This window comes from Phoxinus phoxinus (assembly GCF_949152265.1).
Source record: "Phoxinus phoxinus genome assembly, chromosome: 12".
NCBI classification, from domain to species: Eukaryota; Metazoa; Chordata; class Actinopteri; order Cypriniformes; family Leuciscidae; genus Phoxinus; species Phoxinus phoxinus.
This window is the reverse complement of record NC_136887.1, coordinates 20,869,923-20,889,828: the sequence shown is the minus strand read 5'-3', so window position 1 is coordinate 20,889,828 and position 19,906 is coordinate 20,869,923. Positions and strand designations below refer to the sequence as shown.

The window sequence follows — 19,906 nt, the reverse complement described above, 5'->3', positions numbered from 1 at the left end:
ACAACTAAAATGTGTGCATATTTTGTATATACAATAACGACAAAAACAATATTTGGTTTGTGAAAAAAGCAAAGAAATCGATTCCAGAGTTTCGGACTTTTTAGACTAGAGGATCATCGGACACAGAGGGCGCCCGATTAATCGTCGACAGCCCAACATTGCCATCTTGTGGCCACACGGGGGAAAACGTTTGGAAGAAAAAATGAGTGAAGTAAAGATATGAATCTAAAATTATTTACGTGTCATTCGTGTCATTCCAAACCAGTATGACTTTCTTTCTTCCTTCGGTGAAACACAAAAAGACACGTGATGCAGAATTCGAGGGACCGAGAGCCTCAGTCACTATTCATCATTTTTATTGCATTTTTTTGGAATGGTGAATGGTGACTGAAAAAATCATAATGTAGCCTAATAGATTTTTCATTTTTGGCTAAACTGTCCTTTCAACGTATCAGATATTTAATTAGACAGACCTAAATTTGTGATTACTTTTGAATAACATTAGCCTATAACAAAATCCTTATGAAGATATTGGTTTGAAGAGAGAGAGAAAAAAAGATAGTTTGTGACACTTGACCTTAACATGGCTTTCCTGCTGAATGCCTTCACACACACACACACACACACACACACACACACACACACACACACACACACACACACACACACACACACACACACACACACACACACACACACACACACACACACACACACACACACACACACACACACACACACGCACACACACGCGCACACACACACACACCAAAATGAGAGGATGATGACACTGGTGTGGACCCGTGAAGACAACATAATTTATATTGTTGTTCCGTGAGAAAAAGTACCTAGGGAATATCTGGCCTTTCCAAAATGACCGAGTGCTTTGTTCCTGCTTTTCACATGTATTTTTTTTTTTTGTACTTTTTTCTCCATTATACACAAAGGTCAGAGTTCAAGGCTAACTTTGATCAGAAATATGGAGACGGGTTAAAGGGTAGCGCTCTTTGATTTGCTAATGTTTCCTCCATTCTCTCTTCCTACTCCTCACGCTAAAGGGAGTTAAAGTGCGCGCACAGGAAAAGCGGATAAACGCTCTCATCTGCCTGCACTAGACACCTCACACTGCAGTTTAATGTGTGTATGCCATCACTTCAAACCCGCACTGACGCATTTCCAAATCCATATGATATTCAATTAAAGAGTTAAGTCAAAAGAACAGATATGATCAGAGGTGCACAAAGTAGCCTACACAACTTCCTTAGCCTACTTGAGTGAAAGTACAGATACTAGTCAAGTAGGCTACTCCGTTACAAGTAAAAGTTGTAAAGACCGATTTTTACTTCTAGATTGTAGAAGATAGGCTACTCGTTTTTAAAAGTACTTTAGTATCAGAATTAAAAGTCAATACATTGTTTTATTATTGTTGCATTGTTGGCTACTTACATTACCTTATGCCTCTGAATATATGCCTGCCTACCTACATCATATCAATATCAATTTTTTTAAAAAACCGGGACCTCTTCAGACCTCTGAAAGATGGTGAGTGGTCAGGAAATGAGTGCATATCCTGTCTGTGTCTCTTCATCAGATGTTGTGATGGTTTCAGCAGTCTGACATTACCTCAGTACTCAGGTGTGGGTCTGTTTGATTCATCACAGGTGGGTTTAAGAGCCCTGTAGGACTTATTACACTTCAGAAAGGCACTGGGAAAGAAAGCCAGGACAAATGTTTCATACGTTAGGTTTGGATTTATTCGGACATTCAGGTTCACATTCAGGCTTCAGGCATATTTTACTGAATTCATCTGCAATTGAAACAAAACATAATTTCCATGCAGAATAAAAACAAAGGATACATTGAGAATGCTGCTAATAGGCCTATTATTCTCACCAATTTCATTTAGATTTGCTTTTTAAATGGAAACATACATGTAACAGCGTTTTTTTTAAACTAGCCTACCACACACACAAACAAACAAAAACAAAATCAGGTGATCAAAGCTGACATGCCCTATACTCAAAACAGAAGTGGTCAAAATAATATACGAAGCTGTTAGTCATGTTATGACCAATAACTGATAAATAACCAAAAAAATAAAAATAAAAATGTGTCTAAACTAAACACTACAAATCCTGAGTCAATTTAGGCATCACAATTTTTTTTTATGTAAATTATGAAAATGGATATTTATTTATATTTGTAAAGATTTGCTAAAGGTAACATTAAACATCATACTGTAAATGTCATACTGTCATCATCACCACTACAGGTGAGAGCCCAGTCTTTTACAGTTAACGTGATTTCACCAAGTATGTTCAGGATCAACAAAGATGTTGATCACATAACAACATTCCAATCAAGCCAATCAGATTTGAGGGACAAGTTTACAGTTTATGTCAAGTTTAGGCTTACAACAAGGGTTAGGGGCTCCTGCACAATTCTTATTCCCCTATCATTTCTCTCTGATTTTAGGGAGAAGTTATGGGAAGGGATAGGTTTATGGATAGGGTTAGCACTACATTTATTAGACAGGAATGATGTTCAAGGATCAACAAAACATATTGATCCAGGAACATGTCTAGCTTGGCAAAATCAAGGTGAATGTCTTTATACAGCTCAGAAAGGCACAGTGAAAGAAAGCCAGAACAAATGTTTCATACATTAGGGTTGGATTTATTCTGACATTCAAGTTCACGTTCAGACTTCAGGCATATTAGACTGAATTCAGCTGCAATTCAAACAAAAGTATATAGCCTTCACATAACATCATTCCACGTTTATGCTGTATACGAATATACTCTCCATTCTCATTCAGATTAGTTTTTTAAAAGGAAAAATATCTGTAACAGATTTAAAAACTCTGGTGTTCCACATAAAAGTAATTTTTTTCCAGATTTAAAGCCAAACGTCATTCATTTAACAAACTATATTAAACATATTAAATTAAACGGCATTTGCAAAGTGTGCTCATACATTCTCTAATGTATTCATGTTCACAAATGCGCTAAATGCCAAATACTGACGAGAATGAATTTGACTCGAAAACCGTCACCAGTGCTGATCCACAGCCAAAGGCACTTCCCACTATCACCACTAGAGGCGTAGCGATCATATGAGCCTGAGGCCACTTCATGACACTCGGTGCTGCTTAACACTGTACTTTTTCATATCAAAACTACATATATATTTGTACATGGGTATATATTTCATATATAACTTGATCCAATGCATACACACCAAAATATTTGGTATCAGACAAGACAAACTTTGGAGGATTGCTTTATGTTACATTAGTGCAAATGCAGTGGCATATACTGTATATATATATATATATCTCTCAAAGAAAACAAATAGAGAACAGAAAAGAGACGGGCTACTGCTATTGGATGCTGAGAGCATGCTAGTGCCAACAGAGCATCACAGCCCTATATTCAACACACGATCACATTCAGGTTGGTGTTTGCTGGAAATTGTAGTTTCATAATAAAGGGTGGGGAAGAGCTGGTGTTTGGGTAGATCCAGATGTGTGAGGGGTGAAATGATTCTTTTCACCTCTGGATTCTGTGATGGTTTGGATGAGAGGGGGACTGTAGAGGGGTTTTTGATTGTAGAGATGTCTAAGGAGCATTCAGTGTGCGTAACCGTCACAGAAAGCCGACAGTTTCCCATCGGACATTCTGCTGCAACACAAGTCTTTAGGCCAGCAGTGTGTGAGTTAGGCAGGTTTAGGACTGGGAGGAGGAGCAGGCAGGAGAGGCAGCGTCTTCTTTTAGCCCGGCTGCAAGGTCTGATGCTGGAGTGAGAGTGGAGTCGTCTTGCTGGGGAACCTGGAGGCTTGAATCTGACTCTAGATGCTGTGGAGGATCCAGATCCAGGGTCTCTTGTGGCGGGGTGTCCTGTGTGGAAGAGGCGGACTGTGAAGAGCCTTTCAGCTGGTTGTGGCAAAGAGGGCATGTCTCCTGCACATACAACCACTTCTTCAAGCAGCCGGCATGGAAGAGGTGACTGCAGGGGGTGATCACAGCTGACGTCATGTCCTAGATTCAAGAACAGGAAAGGTTAGGTCTAAAAAAAACAAATTGTGCTGCCAAATCGATTAATCACATCTAATATAAAATATGTATGTGTATATATTATTAAATGTATATATATTTCATATATATGTCTGTGTGTGTGGATGTATAATATAGATGTGTGTGTATACACAGTACATCATTAATTGAATTAACAGCACAAAAAAAATATACCGATCATTATTTTTGTTAAATAGCAATATTATAAATGTACAATATGAAAAAAATGACAGTAATTTAGAGAAATATATTAAAACTATAATCATTTTTATTTGTTCTTATCATAAATCAGTATTATTTTTAGAATAATGGAAAATTGTATTAATATTAGTAGTAGAAGTATCATCACATTATCCACCTTCGGCCCTTAGCTGTTCTAAATTCACGGTAAACCACGGCTTATTGCTTTAGTCTTCAAAATCATCCACCAGACAAAGACATTTTAAATCCAATTACAAAATTAGATATCATTCATGTCCATCCTAAAAATGGCGTAGCACAAACTATGCGCATAAGTTTAACACTTAGAGGACTGTATGAACCCTAACTGAACCCACCATCACTCTACCACAGAAATAGACAAGGAATGTACCTGGACATCCATCACAAACACAACTCGTCACATCCACACACACCTGGTAGCAGATGGAACAGATGTCATTGTGCAGTTGGAGTTGTTGGTGAGAAGCTGTTGGCAGGCTCTTGATCTTGTTGACAGCATCTCTGCGGAGCAGGAAACTCTGCCAGCCCAGCTGGGCCCTCAGCCACACGTTATAGTAAGAATGGATGAGCACGATGGTAGAGCCCATCACGGTCCACTCCCCAAACACAGTCTCGGACACACCGTACGCGACCACGCACAGCGCAACCAGGAACTCCAGCAGCCTGTAGGTGCCGTTCACCCAGTAGATGACATCATCCATGTTCTCCACCGGAGCCTTGCGGAACTCCTCCACCATGAAGAGGATGTAGATCAGCAGTGTTCCCAGCACCTGGCAGTGAAAGAGTTCCAAACAGAGGGACAACAGATGAATCTCACATTATAAAACTCCCATAATGGTCAACTGTAATCGGCTTTTCAGTCTTAATGACCAGAGAGCAGGGCAGTGGGTGGCCGACGATGGCGCTCCAATTAAACAAATACTTAATATAAAAATGTAATTATTTATTTATTAATATTTGTTATTAATAAATATTGGAAATGTTATTATCAGTAAAAATGCAAATGCCTAATTAATATTATCTTATTATTAAATATTACTAAGTTAAATTTAAATAACACTAAATATTCTATTTTGTATAATTATAATTAAATGAACACAAAATAGCTGTTGGTCGACTAAAATTATATAAATAAAGGAATAATGTAAATAAAATGAATATAAATAAAAGTATGGATAAATATTATATGATTTTTTTTTTTTTTTTTTTTTTTCATATTTATTAGCCTGGCTGTTATATCATTCTAACACAACTCATGACTTCACTTGCAGAGATTCCTTTAATATAATTTTGCATTTTATCACTGTTGGTACTGACGTTCACCCCACCCACCCACCCCACCCCCTCCCCCTCCCCACCCCCTCCCCAAAATGAAGTTCTTCATTCTTTTACATTCATCCCCCCACATATAGGATGCAACGATTCTCTTAAACCAGAGTTTCATTTCTCCTTTCTTTAAGAATAAACTATTTATGTACATTTAATTTTTTTATGAATTTACAGGGGCTCACAGAACCAGTTTTATCTCTATACTATGATAAGGTTAGCGGAAAACAAGAACATCGACCAAAAGAAACTTATATACTTTATATAAGGAATATAAAAAAATATAATTAGAAAGCTGAAAAGAAATCATATTATACTCTTCATGGTGTAGTGTCTTCTATTAGAACTGCTAAGTTTACCAAAATCATTTGAAATCTTCAAATTTGTTTGTCAAGATAACATTGAAATAACATGTCATATCAGGAATAAAATTTGAAAACAATGGCATCATAAATGTTGCTATTCCAGCAACGTTTTATCTTGCTAATGCGCACGTGACTGGCACTTTTAACCCAACGGCAGAATTTCCTACAGCACCATATTGCGTGTTACAATTACTCCCATATCATTTTCTGAGTGTTTCTAACACAGGTTTTTTAAGGTTAAAAGGTCAGTGGAACAAAACAAAACAAAAAGTCTAGAGAGAACTCTTTTAACTTGAGCGCCATGCTTTGAGAATGCAATGTCAGTGATGCTGCAAAAGACACCAGACGCAAGAGCAATGGTCAAACGTAGAAAAACAATGGAAAAGCAATGCAGTGGAAAAAGCTTTCTGATGGTGTGTTCTTGAGTACCTGTAGTGAGGTCAGAATGCTGGAGGAGATGATGATAAGCAGCCAAAAGTCCATGTGAAAGAACTGACATATCATGTAGGACATGTAGGCCGGGAACACCAGCAGGAACAAGCACAGGCTAACCGCACGGAAATGCTTCCATAAACTCCTGTTGGCAATGATGATTATAAAATAATCAGAATACTGAATTACAACGTCCACTTGCATAATACATGACTTCAACCTTCATTATTATGTACTTGTCTCTGGAGGCTCCCAGCGCCAGCACTATGGGATCAGCTATCTCCAGCATGGACTGCAGGATGGAGGCCACTACAATGAAGAGGATGATGCTGAGGAGGAAGGCTCTGTGGATGACCTTTAGCTCGATCAGTCCAGTCTGAACAGCGAGGATCAAAAGAGTGATTCCCTCCGTCATGCCCCTAATAGAGAGATGAGGAATGATGGACTTCCGTGATTTCAATGATCAATTAAGTGATAAAAAGGTGCCATAATGAATCAAATATAGACTCTATGCCAAACTGTTTAGCGGGGTTATCATAAAGGCGTGGTTTAATTGGGGGACAGCGTGAAGAAGAGTCCAAGCTTGTTTACCGAGATTAGAGGCAAGTTCAAATCCTGAAATTTGGGATCAGTAAGATTTAATAATCAAATTATATTTTTGATAGTTAAAGATGCAAAAGATTTCTATTTCAAATAAATGCTGTTCATTTGAACTTTCGATTTATCCAAGAACATCACGTCCAAAAAGTATCACGTTTTCCACAAAAATATTAAGCAGCATAACTATTTTCAACATCGATAATAATAACAAATGTTTCTTGAGCACCAAAACAGCATATTAGAATGATTTCATAAGAGACATCCTTCAAAAACATAAATTATAATTATTAAATAATAACAATTATATTATTATTATTATTATTCATAATAATAATAAAACATAATTGTATTATTAAACCAAACAAAATGGCAACTGACAGTCAATGCTCATCATGCACATTCCTTACATGGAAAAGAAAACTTTTACTCTTTTTTTATAACAACTTGCTTAGTTTTCTTTTCTTTTTCTGAGGAACAAGAGGGTATATGAAGGGTACATGATACCTGTGCATGGTGTTGTCATTCATGAAAGCCCTGTAGCCCTGCAGGTAGAACTTGCAAAGAGTGAGCACTCCCAAAGCAACAAAGGACACGGTGAAGACCAGGCCCAGCAGAGAGTACGGAGTACAACAGCACTCTGCAATACTGGAGAGCATTTACAATTTAAGTTGCTGCGTACCTTCATGAGACCAAAATCAAACATTTACATTTACTAACACTTTATCAAATCAAAACTGTATAATGAAAAAAATAAAAAAAATCAGGGACTCTTATATACATCTTATTCATCTAAATTATGCTCAGGATTTATGAGCAGAGCAGCCTGAACTTCCACTCACCTGGTGAGAAAAAGGAAGAGCAGCCTCTCTCTAGACGTGGGCTGGTCTCGTGTGCTAAAATATGTGTAGATTTGCAGAGCAAACAGAACCAGCCAGAAACACATGAACAACACAGGCAGAACCAACTGATTCCACAGAGACATCCCAAGAGCCAGCAACCCATAAACCTCCACCACCTAACAGAATGAGGCAGAGAAAATCTTAATGCTTGTTTCTTTGATTTGACATTCTCAAATCTACCCTAAAACTCACTCTTTAAGCCACTACTGTTCCCTAGAAAGGCACTGTCTAACCTGTGCGAGCTCCCGGTATGCTGTCTTGGCCAGGTTAAATGGCACCAGCAGGTTGGAGGCCAAGAAGTAGATGACTTCCAGGCCTGTGAAAATCATGGCAAAGCGATTGACGAAAACAATGGTCTCCAAAGGGACCAGGCACAGCCTGGCCACCAGAGGAAGCAAGTGCGCTGAGAACAGCCAAATGCGCTTGGTCTGCATCACACAGGAGCATAAGGTACACACCACCAGCTGGCCTATTCAAACATACACAGAGAAAGAAAAAAACATAGTTTTCATAATAGAATTGAAGATATAGGCATTTTAGTAATAATAAGATTACTAATGATACCAAACTGCAATATGGCACATTAAAGCACAGCAAAGCACCTGGATCTGAGCTGCGTGTTCCCTACTGTACTCACTGACGTTAATGAATGCATGTGTTCTTGTTTAATTAGGCCCTACAGAATTCAGAGGAATGGCTGAAGGATTCGGTAGCACTCAAGAACTCAATGAACACACTAGTGAAAGAGCAAGCAGTAAACTCAAGGGTGAATCTCACCAACAAATGCTAGGCTTATATATATCACCACAAAATGAAAAGGGGAAAAAAATGGATAGTGAGAAATTATTTTTTATTTTTTTGATTGCATAAAGAAAATTAAGCCTATTAAATACGTATTAAGTCCCATTCTAATTACTGTAATGCAGTACGAAAATCACCCGTCTGTCTGATTCTGTTCATAATTTCTAAACAAATCAGCGAAATTTAAATTAAGTACAGCAATGGAATAATATAATCCTAGTACCTTACCCATAATAATGTATACCTAATGTATACCTTTATATCGAAATACCTTAAATGTATATTTTAATGTCTTTTAAAAATATGATTCATCTTTTGTTATGTGCTAACAGAAAAATACCTAAATAAATAACTGAACAAAACCGGTTTGCACTGGTAACAATGATTTTCATTTAAGCCAGTATAAAAATTGTTGTTTCACTTTTTATACTGTGCCGACAATTTGAGGATAGATTAAGGAAGGTATAATCTGTTTAATTGTAATGAAACATCATAATGCAAAAATCATAATGATCTTAAAACAGATTAACATGAACTAACAATGAAAAAGCATATTAATCTTAGTTAATGTTAAATTCAACACTTACCAATAATTATTAAAATCAAAAGTTGTATCAGTTAAAATTATTGGTAACACTTTACAATACATTTGTTAACATTAGATAACTATATTAGTTAACATGAACTAACAATAAACAATACTTGTACAGCATTGTTTGATCTTAGTCAACAACAGTAATTTTAACATTTACTAATACATTGTTAACATCCAAAGTAATATTTGTTCAAATCAGTTAATGCACTGTGAACTAACATGACCATAAAATGAACAAATATATTTTTACTATCTAATATTAACAAAGATTAATAAAAGCTTTCAAAATATATTGCTCATTGTTAGTTCATGTTAGTAAATGCATTAACTAATACCTTAATTTAGTTACCTTAATATTAAATGGACCAGAGCTAACATAAACTAGAACATGAACCTGAGCTAAAATGAACAACTTTCCACTTGTAAAATAAATGGTGTAATTTGTTATATATATATTTTTTATTTTAGGGTGAAATATGACATGTTCTTGATGTTGAGATTCACCCCCTAAACAGTATTAAAGAAACACAAAAAGAGTGAGAAAGAAGTCAGAAAAACAGTTGATGAGAAAGCATGAGTCAAAGAAAGGGACAGACTTATGAAATGCAGTGAAAGAGAAAGTGAGAGAGAGCGAGAGAGTATGACATTATAAACAAGGGGAAGGGCTGACAGTATTTGTGAGTGAGAAAATCAAATCAAATAAAGGAAGTGAGCAGGAGAGGTTTGGACTTTAAGCTGGAGTCCAAACCTCTGGACTAAAAAGGATGGTACTTATAGCAAAAGTGATGACAAGGGAAAATATGAAATCTGCATCTCTGGCACTCGTGCAGCGTGTTTGAGGGCATGCGGCTTATGAGAGGGGAACAAGAGCGAGAAATGGCTTGACCTCTGACATCACATCCCAAGACATGCAAAACTACCTAACTCTCCACAGTGACAATGACAGTACATGTCATGAGCACACGTTCAAGAAAGAATAGGCTGCAGAGACTGAATGAGAGCAGTAATGAGTCGGTGTGAGTCTCACACATGACAGGAATATTAACAGAGTGCTTCTCTTGTGAATGACTTGAAACACCCATTTGAAGTCAACATGAAATCAGAACCGATCCCGTTTATTTTATTAATGCAACTTCATAGTCATATTGTGAACGATTTATTGGTGTACCGGTACTTTATTTTAGATTATTAGCAGTTGGTGTATGGAATTTTTAATCAGAATGTAATAACTTACTCTTCCTCTAAATAAAACATTGTTTAAAGTGATATCAGTCTGACACATGAACATTTCAATCAGTCCTCTTCTACTAGCAATGTAGCAAAGACAGAGACAGTAGCAATAATGTACATTTTAAGCTCTTTTTGCACCGTTTCTCATCTGCAAATTATATGATATTATATATTGATATTAAAATAGATCATATTTATTTATATTAATTCATGAATTACTTGTGCTAATTAAATATAAAAAACTGATATATTATTTTGGTCACACTCTTACTATTAACTTCAATGTTTGCCTCAATATACTTCTAATTACTGCTTAATAATAGTTAGTAAGGTAGTTTTTACGTTTAGGTATTGGGTAGAATATGGTCATGCAGAACAAGGCATTAATATGTGCTTTATAAGTAAATAGCCAATATCCTAATATGCATGCTAATAAGCAACTACACTCTCAGAAAATAAAGGTACAAAATCTGTCACTGGGGCAGAATCTTTACAAAAGGTAAACTTTTGTTCCTTTTAGGTACTAATATGCACATTTTATGTACTTTTAAGTTACCAATATGCACCCTTTAGGTACAAAAGTGTACATTTTGAAAAGATTCCACCCCAGTGACAGCTGTTGAAACTTTTTTTCTGAGAGTGTAGCTAATAGTGAGAATTGGACCCTAAACAAAAGTGTTATCATTTTTGGTATTATTTTGCCCAGCCCTAATAGCCCTATTTCAACAGTGCACATTATTTGAAAATACTATAATTTCTTTGTAATCTTTTATCAAAACTTATAAACTTCCTTCAACTGGTATATGCAACAACCACTTTTCACAATCCAGTCAATTGATTTTTCTCAGTTAATATGTTCCCCCAGAAATCCTTCACATTATACGGAAGTAAAAATGGGATACGGACAGCATTTCACATTGACTTTAAAAGTGTGATTCAGTCTTTGGGGACTTTGTCAGGCACTTACAGATGAGCGCAGTCGTGAAGCGGTTGATGGACAGAGGCTCCAGGTACAGCGGGCCCTCGTAGCCAGACTCCAGCTCACTGCGCACATAGTCCCTGAAACACAGAACAGAGACCTTATTCTAACCTCTCACAGCGAGACATTCCCCGAGTCATCACAGCCTGTGGAGGATCTATACTTACAGCCCAACTGCCCGAGTCAGACAGAGCAGAGCGGGGGAACCTTCAGTCCGTCTGTTTTTATCAGACTAGAATTCCTGAGAGAACATTAATTTATATAACCCTCAGCTGAGTCCTACTGAGCACAAAAACAACCACCACTGACATTAAGAAATCGAAAATAACCCTTTACCTTTAGCTAAGGGAATTTAATAGGGGGTCCGCAATAGGGATGGGCATTTCAAGCAAAAGTAATAACCGAAGATCGCTTATTATTCGAAAATTGCACCCCTTCCCCACATGCACGCACACATGGATGTATAGACTACACAGTGATAATGTTTCTTCTTCTGTTGTCTGAGAGTTGATTGACAGCTTTTAGATGCGTTATTGGCAGCGCCACCTCTGATAACATGAACATGTCACCACCGCATCAGAACCGAAAACAAGGGGATTTTTTTAAAGACAATAAATCACACAACCTATTCGATATTCTATAATAAAATCAACTTATCTAAATAATATTCAAAAATCTTAACTCATCCCTAGTCCCCAAACCCTAGGGGCTCTGCAGCGCTACTGCAGGGGCTTTGGCTTTTTTTTTTTATCTTAAATGGATTTATAAATGAATGAATTTAGTCTATAAAAAATATATACATGTATATAGGTATACCATATAACCTTCTTTCTTTCATGGAATACATAGGGAGAGTTTCTGAATAATGTAATGGTTGCTCGTATGTATTCAATTATAAAGAAACTGGAGTTTTCAAGCTTAAAATATTCTATAAAAGCATAAAAGTGGTCTATAAGCTATATTCCAAAGTTGTGTCTCAAATGATGCACTATACTCTACACAGTTGAGTACATAGTGTATAAGTGAGTAGAGTATGAATTTTATTTGGTTATTTTGCATCCATTTTAATACTGGAGTCTGATAGCCCCTCCCCCTCTGCTACGTAAATAAAGCTGCGACAGTTTAGTGCAGGAAGTGTCTAACATTCAACACTTTGTTTTTCGGTTAATTAAGTGCATCATCTGGGTATTTAAAGTGTACTCTTTTTTTGAACTCATCAGTGTGGACACACTAATCGCACTATTTATACTACAAAACATTTAACATTTACCAAAACGCAGTAGAATAGTGCACAATCCTCCTACAGTCTCACAGGAGAATAATTGATGTTTACATTCCTCTCCGATGAGAGGGCCAGTCTTCAAAAGAACAGTATGCATTGTCACATTTTGGTGTGGGAAATTACAGGTCCTTTCTGCAAGTCTCTTCACATAAATATTAAGACGCACAAGCGTTTTCAACATTGATAATAATAAGAAGAAAACAGTTGCTATACAGTCACAATATTACTGTTTTCATTGTATTTGATCAAATAAATACAGTAATGGTCAGCATAAGAGACATTTAAAAATCTTACCAACTCCAAAACCTTATAAAGGTAATATAATATTAAATTATATTTTTTATTTATATTTTATTTATTTATTATATATTATTAATTTGTTATGGTCTTGGTTGGGGTCCCCAAACTTGGTCCCCAATGCAATTGGCAATGGTAAAACCAAAATTAAAATATTCATTTTCAATGATTCCCAGTATGATCATTATTGACCATACAAAACAGATTATTTCTGGAAAGAGGGGTTGTTTTGGTAGAAGGCAGCTTTTTTCTGTCTATCTGTCTATATTGAAGTCCTAAACTCTCACCTTGAGATCTGATGACCTGCGAACAGCAGCAGAGCAGTGAGCACATACAGGTAGAGCTGCACCAGGTGCTGTCGGGGCAGCGTGAGCAGAACCAGACTCAGAATGTAACCTGAAAGAGAGAGGGGTAAAGAATGAGAGTGCTGTTAGAACGCTATGTGAGGATGCCGTCAAGCACACAGAAGGGCCTCTGAGGGCACATCTCTCTCAATATCCCTCAGACCAGCAGAGAGAGTCCATTCATTCAGACTGTCAAAGGAACTCACACAGCCAGAGCACACTGACCGAATCTGGATATCCAGTTCATTGACAGTCACACCTGCATAAAGAGTATCTGGCTATGTTCAGAATACTAGCATTCTGGTTCGTGAGCAGAATACACTATATATACTACCTGCTATTTTTTTAAATAGCATGTGAAATAGCATACTATTTAAATATAAAAACTGCATGTTTAATTTAGCAAATGGCATTCAGTAACCAGTTTCGAAAATAAACATGGTTATTCTGAATTCTTTTGGCTGTCTGATGCACATGATGAGTCAGATTCTAGCATATGTAGGCCCTATTATTAATATATAGGCAATTATTAATGCTGGCATTCTGACCAACACCATTTCAAGTGTGATATAGCTTTTATACAATAGTTCAATAAAAAAAAAGTTAATAATAATAATGTGTAACTTACAGTGTAATCACAATATTGACAACTCAGAGCTATTTTTGTTGGTGGTCCAAAAATAGACAGTGTTTCCAAGCAACATTATTGCCTTTCATGTATGAATCAGTGTGTTTGAACAAATAATTTGACTGAATGATTAGAGGACACACTAACACAGACAGTTACATGTTTAATTCCTGAATGAATTAATTGTTTGACTAATTCATTCACTACGGATCTGAACAGAAATTATACTTATGAGTGTTAAACAAATGCAAATGGCAATGCTATTCAAACTTAGTTTAGCACAAACAGCAAACTAGAAGAATGAGGAAAAAAAGAAAACAAAATCCAAAGGCTTTATCTTAAAAATCTAGTTTGTTTATATCAGCCTACTACAGTGTTATAGCCATCAGTGAGAAAAATCAATTGGAGGATCTAGAGAAATAATTGGCTAATACAAATTCAACATAAAATGTAGGTTATTGGAATGTTTCCATTAGACATTTATCTTATAAAATGCCTCTGACAACGTAATATGCCCTTAAAAAAAGGTGCTTTAAATTGTAAATACACTTAGTATTATGTCATAACACGTGTACTGTAGTACATGATTCAACCTCCAATCTGACATTAACTGGCTCACGCTGACGTCAGTGTGTGTGTTCAAACGAGTGTGTGTAGACAGGATAAGGCGGAGATTAAGGCTTTTGTCATGCACAGATTAGGCCTTCATTACTCCACTGCCAAACCCTCTTGATCCCTCCTGTTGCGTAACTGTTTATCTGACATTCAGCACTCATCCTCTCACCCGCTCCTCCAGTTCACTTCTGCCATTCACAAATATGAAAACATGTGCCATACCCCACTGTCTAGAACACAGGAGAAATACAAAACAGTGGAAACATTCTACTGGCAGGAAGGCACAAAGTTTATCTCAGTATTGATTAATGTGGAGTATGCTGGCACGCTAGCTTGGACCAATGCAATTACCTGGGAATAAAGTTAACGCTGAAATATGAGGAAGCTCTCGCCAGGTCAGAGAGCAGAGGAATTGGCCAGCTTTGTGGCGGGATAAAATGTTGAAAGACAGCTCATATTATCCATAGGTATAAAGATGGAAAGTGCCTGTGATCTTGCTGACAGTAGATGTTCTCCATGTCTCAATTTAACCTCTTTGCTATAGTGCCTTCAGCCAGACTAAACTTGTGTGTTCGTGTGTGTGTGTGTGTGTGTGTGTGTGTGTGTGTGTGTGTGTGTGTGTGTGTGTGTGTGTGTGTGTGTGTGTGTGTGTGTGTGTGTGTGTGTAAGCTAAAAAAAGCTTACAAAAACAGGGAGGCCACAAATACATTATATTTCCTCAATATAATGATAGAATATATAAATGTTAACTGTTTGAAGAAAGAATACAGCTGTTCTGCAGAAATGTCAGTTCCTGGTGTTAGGCAAGGCCATCTCCTTTAGTTTTAATGTGCCTGCAGTGTCATATTTTAAAATTGAAGTGTTCCAACAGACAGGACAGGACTATTTTTTCTGCTTCATTATAGTGTCAAATTCACAGGAGCTTCTCAGGGCCAGGATGTTTTTCTCAACACTAATACAAACCCAGCAAGCCTGAGATTAAAGAAGTCCAAAGTTTCTCCTGACAGCAGTACTTTTCACCTGTGGGAGCTTCTGTACTTGGACTCTGTACTCATAGCAAGCATGGGTATGTTTTTTTAGGTAGTCACAGTTCTTACACTTTTCTTTTTTGTGTGGCCACGCGTCATAGTGTTTTGTTGGTAAAAAGACTTGTATTTCAATATTTTCTGCGATCATTGACGTTCTCAGCGAGCTAAGTGGCTAGCGGAGATTTTGGCTTGATCTAATATTAGCTAGATGGATGCTGCCCTTCTATGTGGCTAAATTAGCTTGCATGTTGCATCCAGGTGTTACTTTGCTTTTATTTGGCGCAGGTGTAGCTTTTTTTGCAGTGCGCTACATAGTGTAGAAGTCGATGGCTCACCGATCACATTCTGTATTGATTGTCCGACATTCAGCAGGGGGTCCTGAGGGTAACATAGCACCATCGACATTGGACAAGTTGCACCTGCAGAACAAAGCTGCAGCCAAGAACAAAAGCTGCTGAATCTCGATTAAACAGAACACCAGTAAGGGCTCTGCTAGTGGTAGCTTTGAAATCCCGGCTGAAAAATCCAGCATTGCTGGTCACCAGCAGAAGTTATGTTTCGCATGCAGGGACCAGCGTGGGATGCTGCTTGCTGGTTTGCTCGTCCCCAGCATGGGAAGCAGGAGTACTGGTGGACCAGCACCAGCTCAATTTTGATTGAGAACAGCATGACTGGTCCACCAGTCACCATATCCACTATACCAGCTGGAATTCATGCTGGTTTATGCTGGATTTTTCAGTCAGGATGTCATCATTGCTTCTAAACAATGGCTAATGTCAGAGCATGAATACGCTAATATAGCTCACTGCAGAAATTTGCTAAATGAATTCATTTGTTTTCTGCCACTTTGTGAGCATCATAACTGAGAAAAACAAATAATGTCTATTCGTTTTAAATTATACATGTATTGTTGCAAATACATTCAACCTACTGTATGTGGGTATTCTCAGTCAGTTATTGTGGAAAGAGCCCCACACTGACTTCTTGTGTTTAATAAAAGAGTGAATGACATTTATAACAGGAAAAAGGGGAAATTGTTTGAAAGAATACATTTTTGCAAATGTACTCTGTATTTATTTTGGTGTATGTTATAAAATGTTTAAAAACATGTGGTAACACTTTACAATAAGGTTTCATTTGTTAACAACAACTAACAATTAAAAATGCTTGTACAGAATTTAATAATCGTAAATAATTCCAACAATTACTAATACATTTTTTAAAATCTATTAACGTTAGTTAATGCACTGTTATCAAACAACAAAAGTTAGAATATATTGCTCATTGTTTGTTAATGTTAGTTAATACATGAACTGTTAACAAATGAAACCTTATTGTAAAGGGCTACCAAAAATGTTATACTGTTTTTAAAGGGACACTATGCAACATTTTCGTGTTTATTAATCATCTTCGTAAGTCGGTATATGGTTAAATGACTCATTACAGGGTGAATGAAGACTCTCTCGCCCCCCCCGACTGCCTCTTAGGAAGAATATCCCGCTTGCAAGTTCGGTGTATCCGACCCGCGTCCTTCAGTCTCGCAAAGTCTCGCACAGTCTCAGACATCGCGAGAAGCAGGATCAGTTTACGGCAAACATCCCCAGCACAGAGGCAGGCTAGCGGTTTTTTCAAACGTGTATAATGGCAGAGCCGGTGAAGAAGCAGCGAAAACCATTGAGTGAAGAAGCAAAGAAAAGAAAAAAGAGCTTCAGACGGAGTGAAGGCTCGCACACGGATCAATATTGGTCACGCTTTTTCAGAATGGCGAGAGCTGAAAGACAGAGAAAGCTCCAAGTCAGATGCAGACCTCGCATTCTTGCTTTTGCGCTTGTAAGTAACACTTTGATATTTTATTGTTGTGCATGTTTGTACTTTCATTGTGTCCGTTATTATCTGTAAATGTGTTGTTTACTGTATTTCCAGATAAGGTTGAAGTAGTATCTTTGTTAATTCTATGAATGTCTGTTATGGGGTAAGTTAGCTAGGTGGATAGCGGAGTTCGTGTGTTTGATAGCAAGCATGGGTATGTTTTTTTAGGTAGTCACAGTTCTTACACTTTTCTTTTTTGTGTGGCCACGCGTCATAGTGTTTTGTTGGTAAAAAGACTTGTATTTCAATATTTTCTGCGATCATTGACGTTCTCAGCGAGCTAAGTGGCTAGCGGAGATTTTGGCTTGATCTAATATTAGCTAGATGGATGCTGCCCTTCTATGTGGCTAAATTAGCTTGCATGTTGCATCCAGGTGTTACTTTGCTTTTATTTGGCGCAGGTGTAGCTTTTTTTGCAGTGCGCTACATAGTGTAGAAGTCGATGGCTCACCGATCACATTCTGTATTGATCCATAATATGCTACAAATCCTCGTCGTTAGTTCGCCTCGTTCATATCGTTCATTCCCGGTAAAAATACTAGTATGCATGACAACAACACAATAAATAAAAAAAACTCGCCATCAGTTGGAAAGAAAATATTGCTTTACTTGCCTCGGTAGACATAACTGGTTTTGAAATAGCCGGTTCCTCTGCTCAGCCGGGTTGACAGCTGATCAGCTGGGTGGCGAGGGGGGAGGGACAACAGTTCATTTTTACGACAGTGTGTTTGAAAGCATTTACTACCAGACACTAGGGGGAGCACCGTAGAGAAAAAAACACTCAAAGTTGCCTTGTGTCCCTTTAAGAAAGCTTTAAATTTAAAATAACATTTTATTTTAACAAATTAAAAAGTATATGTATTTTTTACAGATATCATGAATAATTAATAAGTAGTATGTGTTTGCTTAGTCATACCACATGACATCCTTTCTATTATATAATTTCCTGTTCTATGCTTTTTTTTCTGAATGTCTTTTAATGTTGCTTTGGACCAAATTACTGATATGAAGGACAAAAGATTTCTAATATCAATAAGTAAAATGCAGTTTTGATCAAATGTCATATGTAAAACAAATATTATATGTAAAAAAAAAAAAATGTATATCAGTTAGATCACCCTAACCCAAATTTCACTGTGTATTCATTCAAGCAACTACCTTTCATTCTGTAAACTGGATGTACAGTATGGTGCATTGTTTTGTCCTTTGCAATTTGGTGGGTGGTGGTCTGTGTTCTAAAGCCATTACCAGAAGCTGCCATTCTTATTGTATGAACATATCCGCATGTAACCTCAAAAGCCGCCTCTCCAGGGTAAAAAACAGCCACATGGGCAAAGCGCATGACCACACATACGAGACAAATCAGGGTCATTAGGGTTTGTTCCTTTGGGTACTATACAAACATCTGCTCCAAAAGCCAGCTTTCCTGGAGTCTGCAGCTTTAATTAAAGGTTATAAACCATTTAAACATGGGGTTACTTGGGTGAAGTTGTACTAAAGTCTCTTACAAACAAGACCAAATGAGCTGAAACCAAAAAAAAAAAAAAAAAAAAAAAAAAGCATGCTCCGGAAGTCAGAAACCCATTCAGATAGAAAAACAAACACAGACAATTGAGAAGGAGGGGAAAATAAAGTCATTCAAAACTAAAGCGGTTTCAAATCACACACATCAACACAGCACGAGCCCTGTGAATAACTCATGATCTGTGTCTGTTGGGATGTGCAGCAGATGATGCCACGCTCCACTGAGTCTTTTTAAAGCTCAGAACAGGGGGCTGTCTGAGAGACCTCCGACTCCACCATTGTCAGCAATAGGACCACAGGGTAAATAACATTGAGAAATAGGTTTGAATAGATTGTATTTATTTATTTTCCTGGTGATTTTTCTTTTGCATGCAAGGCTTTTGGACAGTTCATTTCAGTCTTTCCCATTTTCCACTCAATCATCTTGCTGCTTGTACCACCATTATTCAAATGAGTGGAAATCTAGAACAAAAACTCTCAATGCAATGAACAGACCACCTGTCTGACATCTAGAACAATTTGTTTTTCTCCTCTTCCAATTGCAAAGAACCTTCATTGACTGCTTGACTGTCCTGAACTATAACAAATCACACTTTATCTTCTATAACAGCATAGTTATGCTTTAGCCAACCCAAACTCATGACAAAACAACTATTTTTACAAGGTGGTCATTTTAAATGAATTCGTAGGGAAATGTACCTAACCCTAGTGGGCTGTAAAAAGATCGTACAAAAACATCTAAGGTCAGTCCAAATCTGATTTGTATGCACATCTGATAGGAATCCGATTCATGA

At 37.2% G+C, this 19,906-nt stretch overlaps 1 protein-coding gene across 2 annotated transcripts in view; it reads right to left on the bottom strand.

Moving 5' to 3' along the window:
• Positions 1-1,734: 1,734 nt before the first annotated feature.
• Positions 1,735-19,906, bottom strand: part of rnf145a (ring finger protein 145a) — a 26,446-nt gene continuing 8,274 nt past the window's right edge. For both annotated transcript variants that reach the window (XM_079630883.1, XM_079630882.1), the window contains exons 3-11: positions 13,392-13,500; positions 11,514-11,605; positions 8,154-8,389; positions 7,861-8,036; positions 7,526-7,666; positions 6,658-6,840; positions 6,419-6,566; positions 4,712-5,068; positions 1,735-4,040 (exon numbers count right to left, since the gene is read on the bottom strand). In XM_079630883.1, coding sequence (XP_079487009.1) covers positions 3,729-4,040; positions 4,712-5,068; positions 6,419-6,566; positions 6,658-6,840; positions 7,526-7,666; positions 7,861-8,036; positions 8,154-8,389; positions 11,514-11,605; positions 13,392-13,500 — 1,754 coding nt within the window. In that variant the 3' untranslated portion in view covers positions 1,735-3,728. The remainder of the gene's footprint in view (positions 4,041-4,711; positions 5,069-6,418; positions 6,567-6,657; positions 6,841-7,525; positions 7,667-7,860; positions 8,037-8,153; positions 8,390-11,513; positions 11,606-13,391; positions 13,501-19,906) is intronic.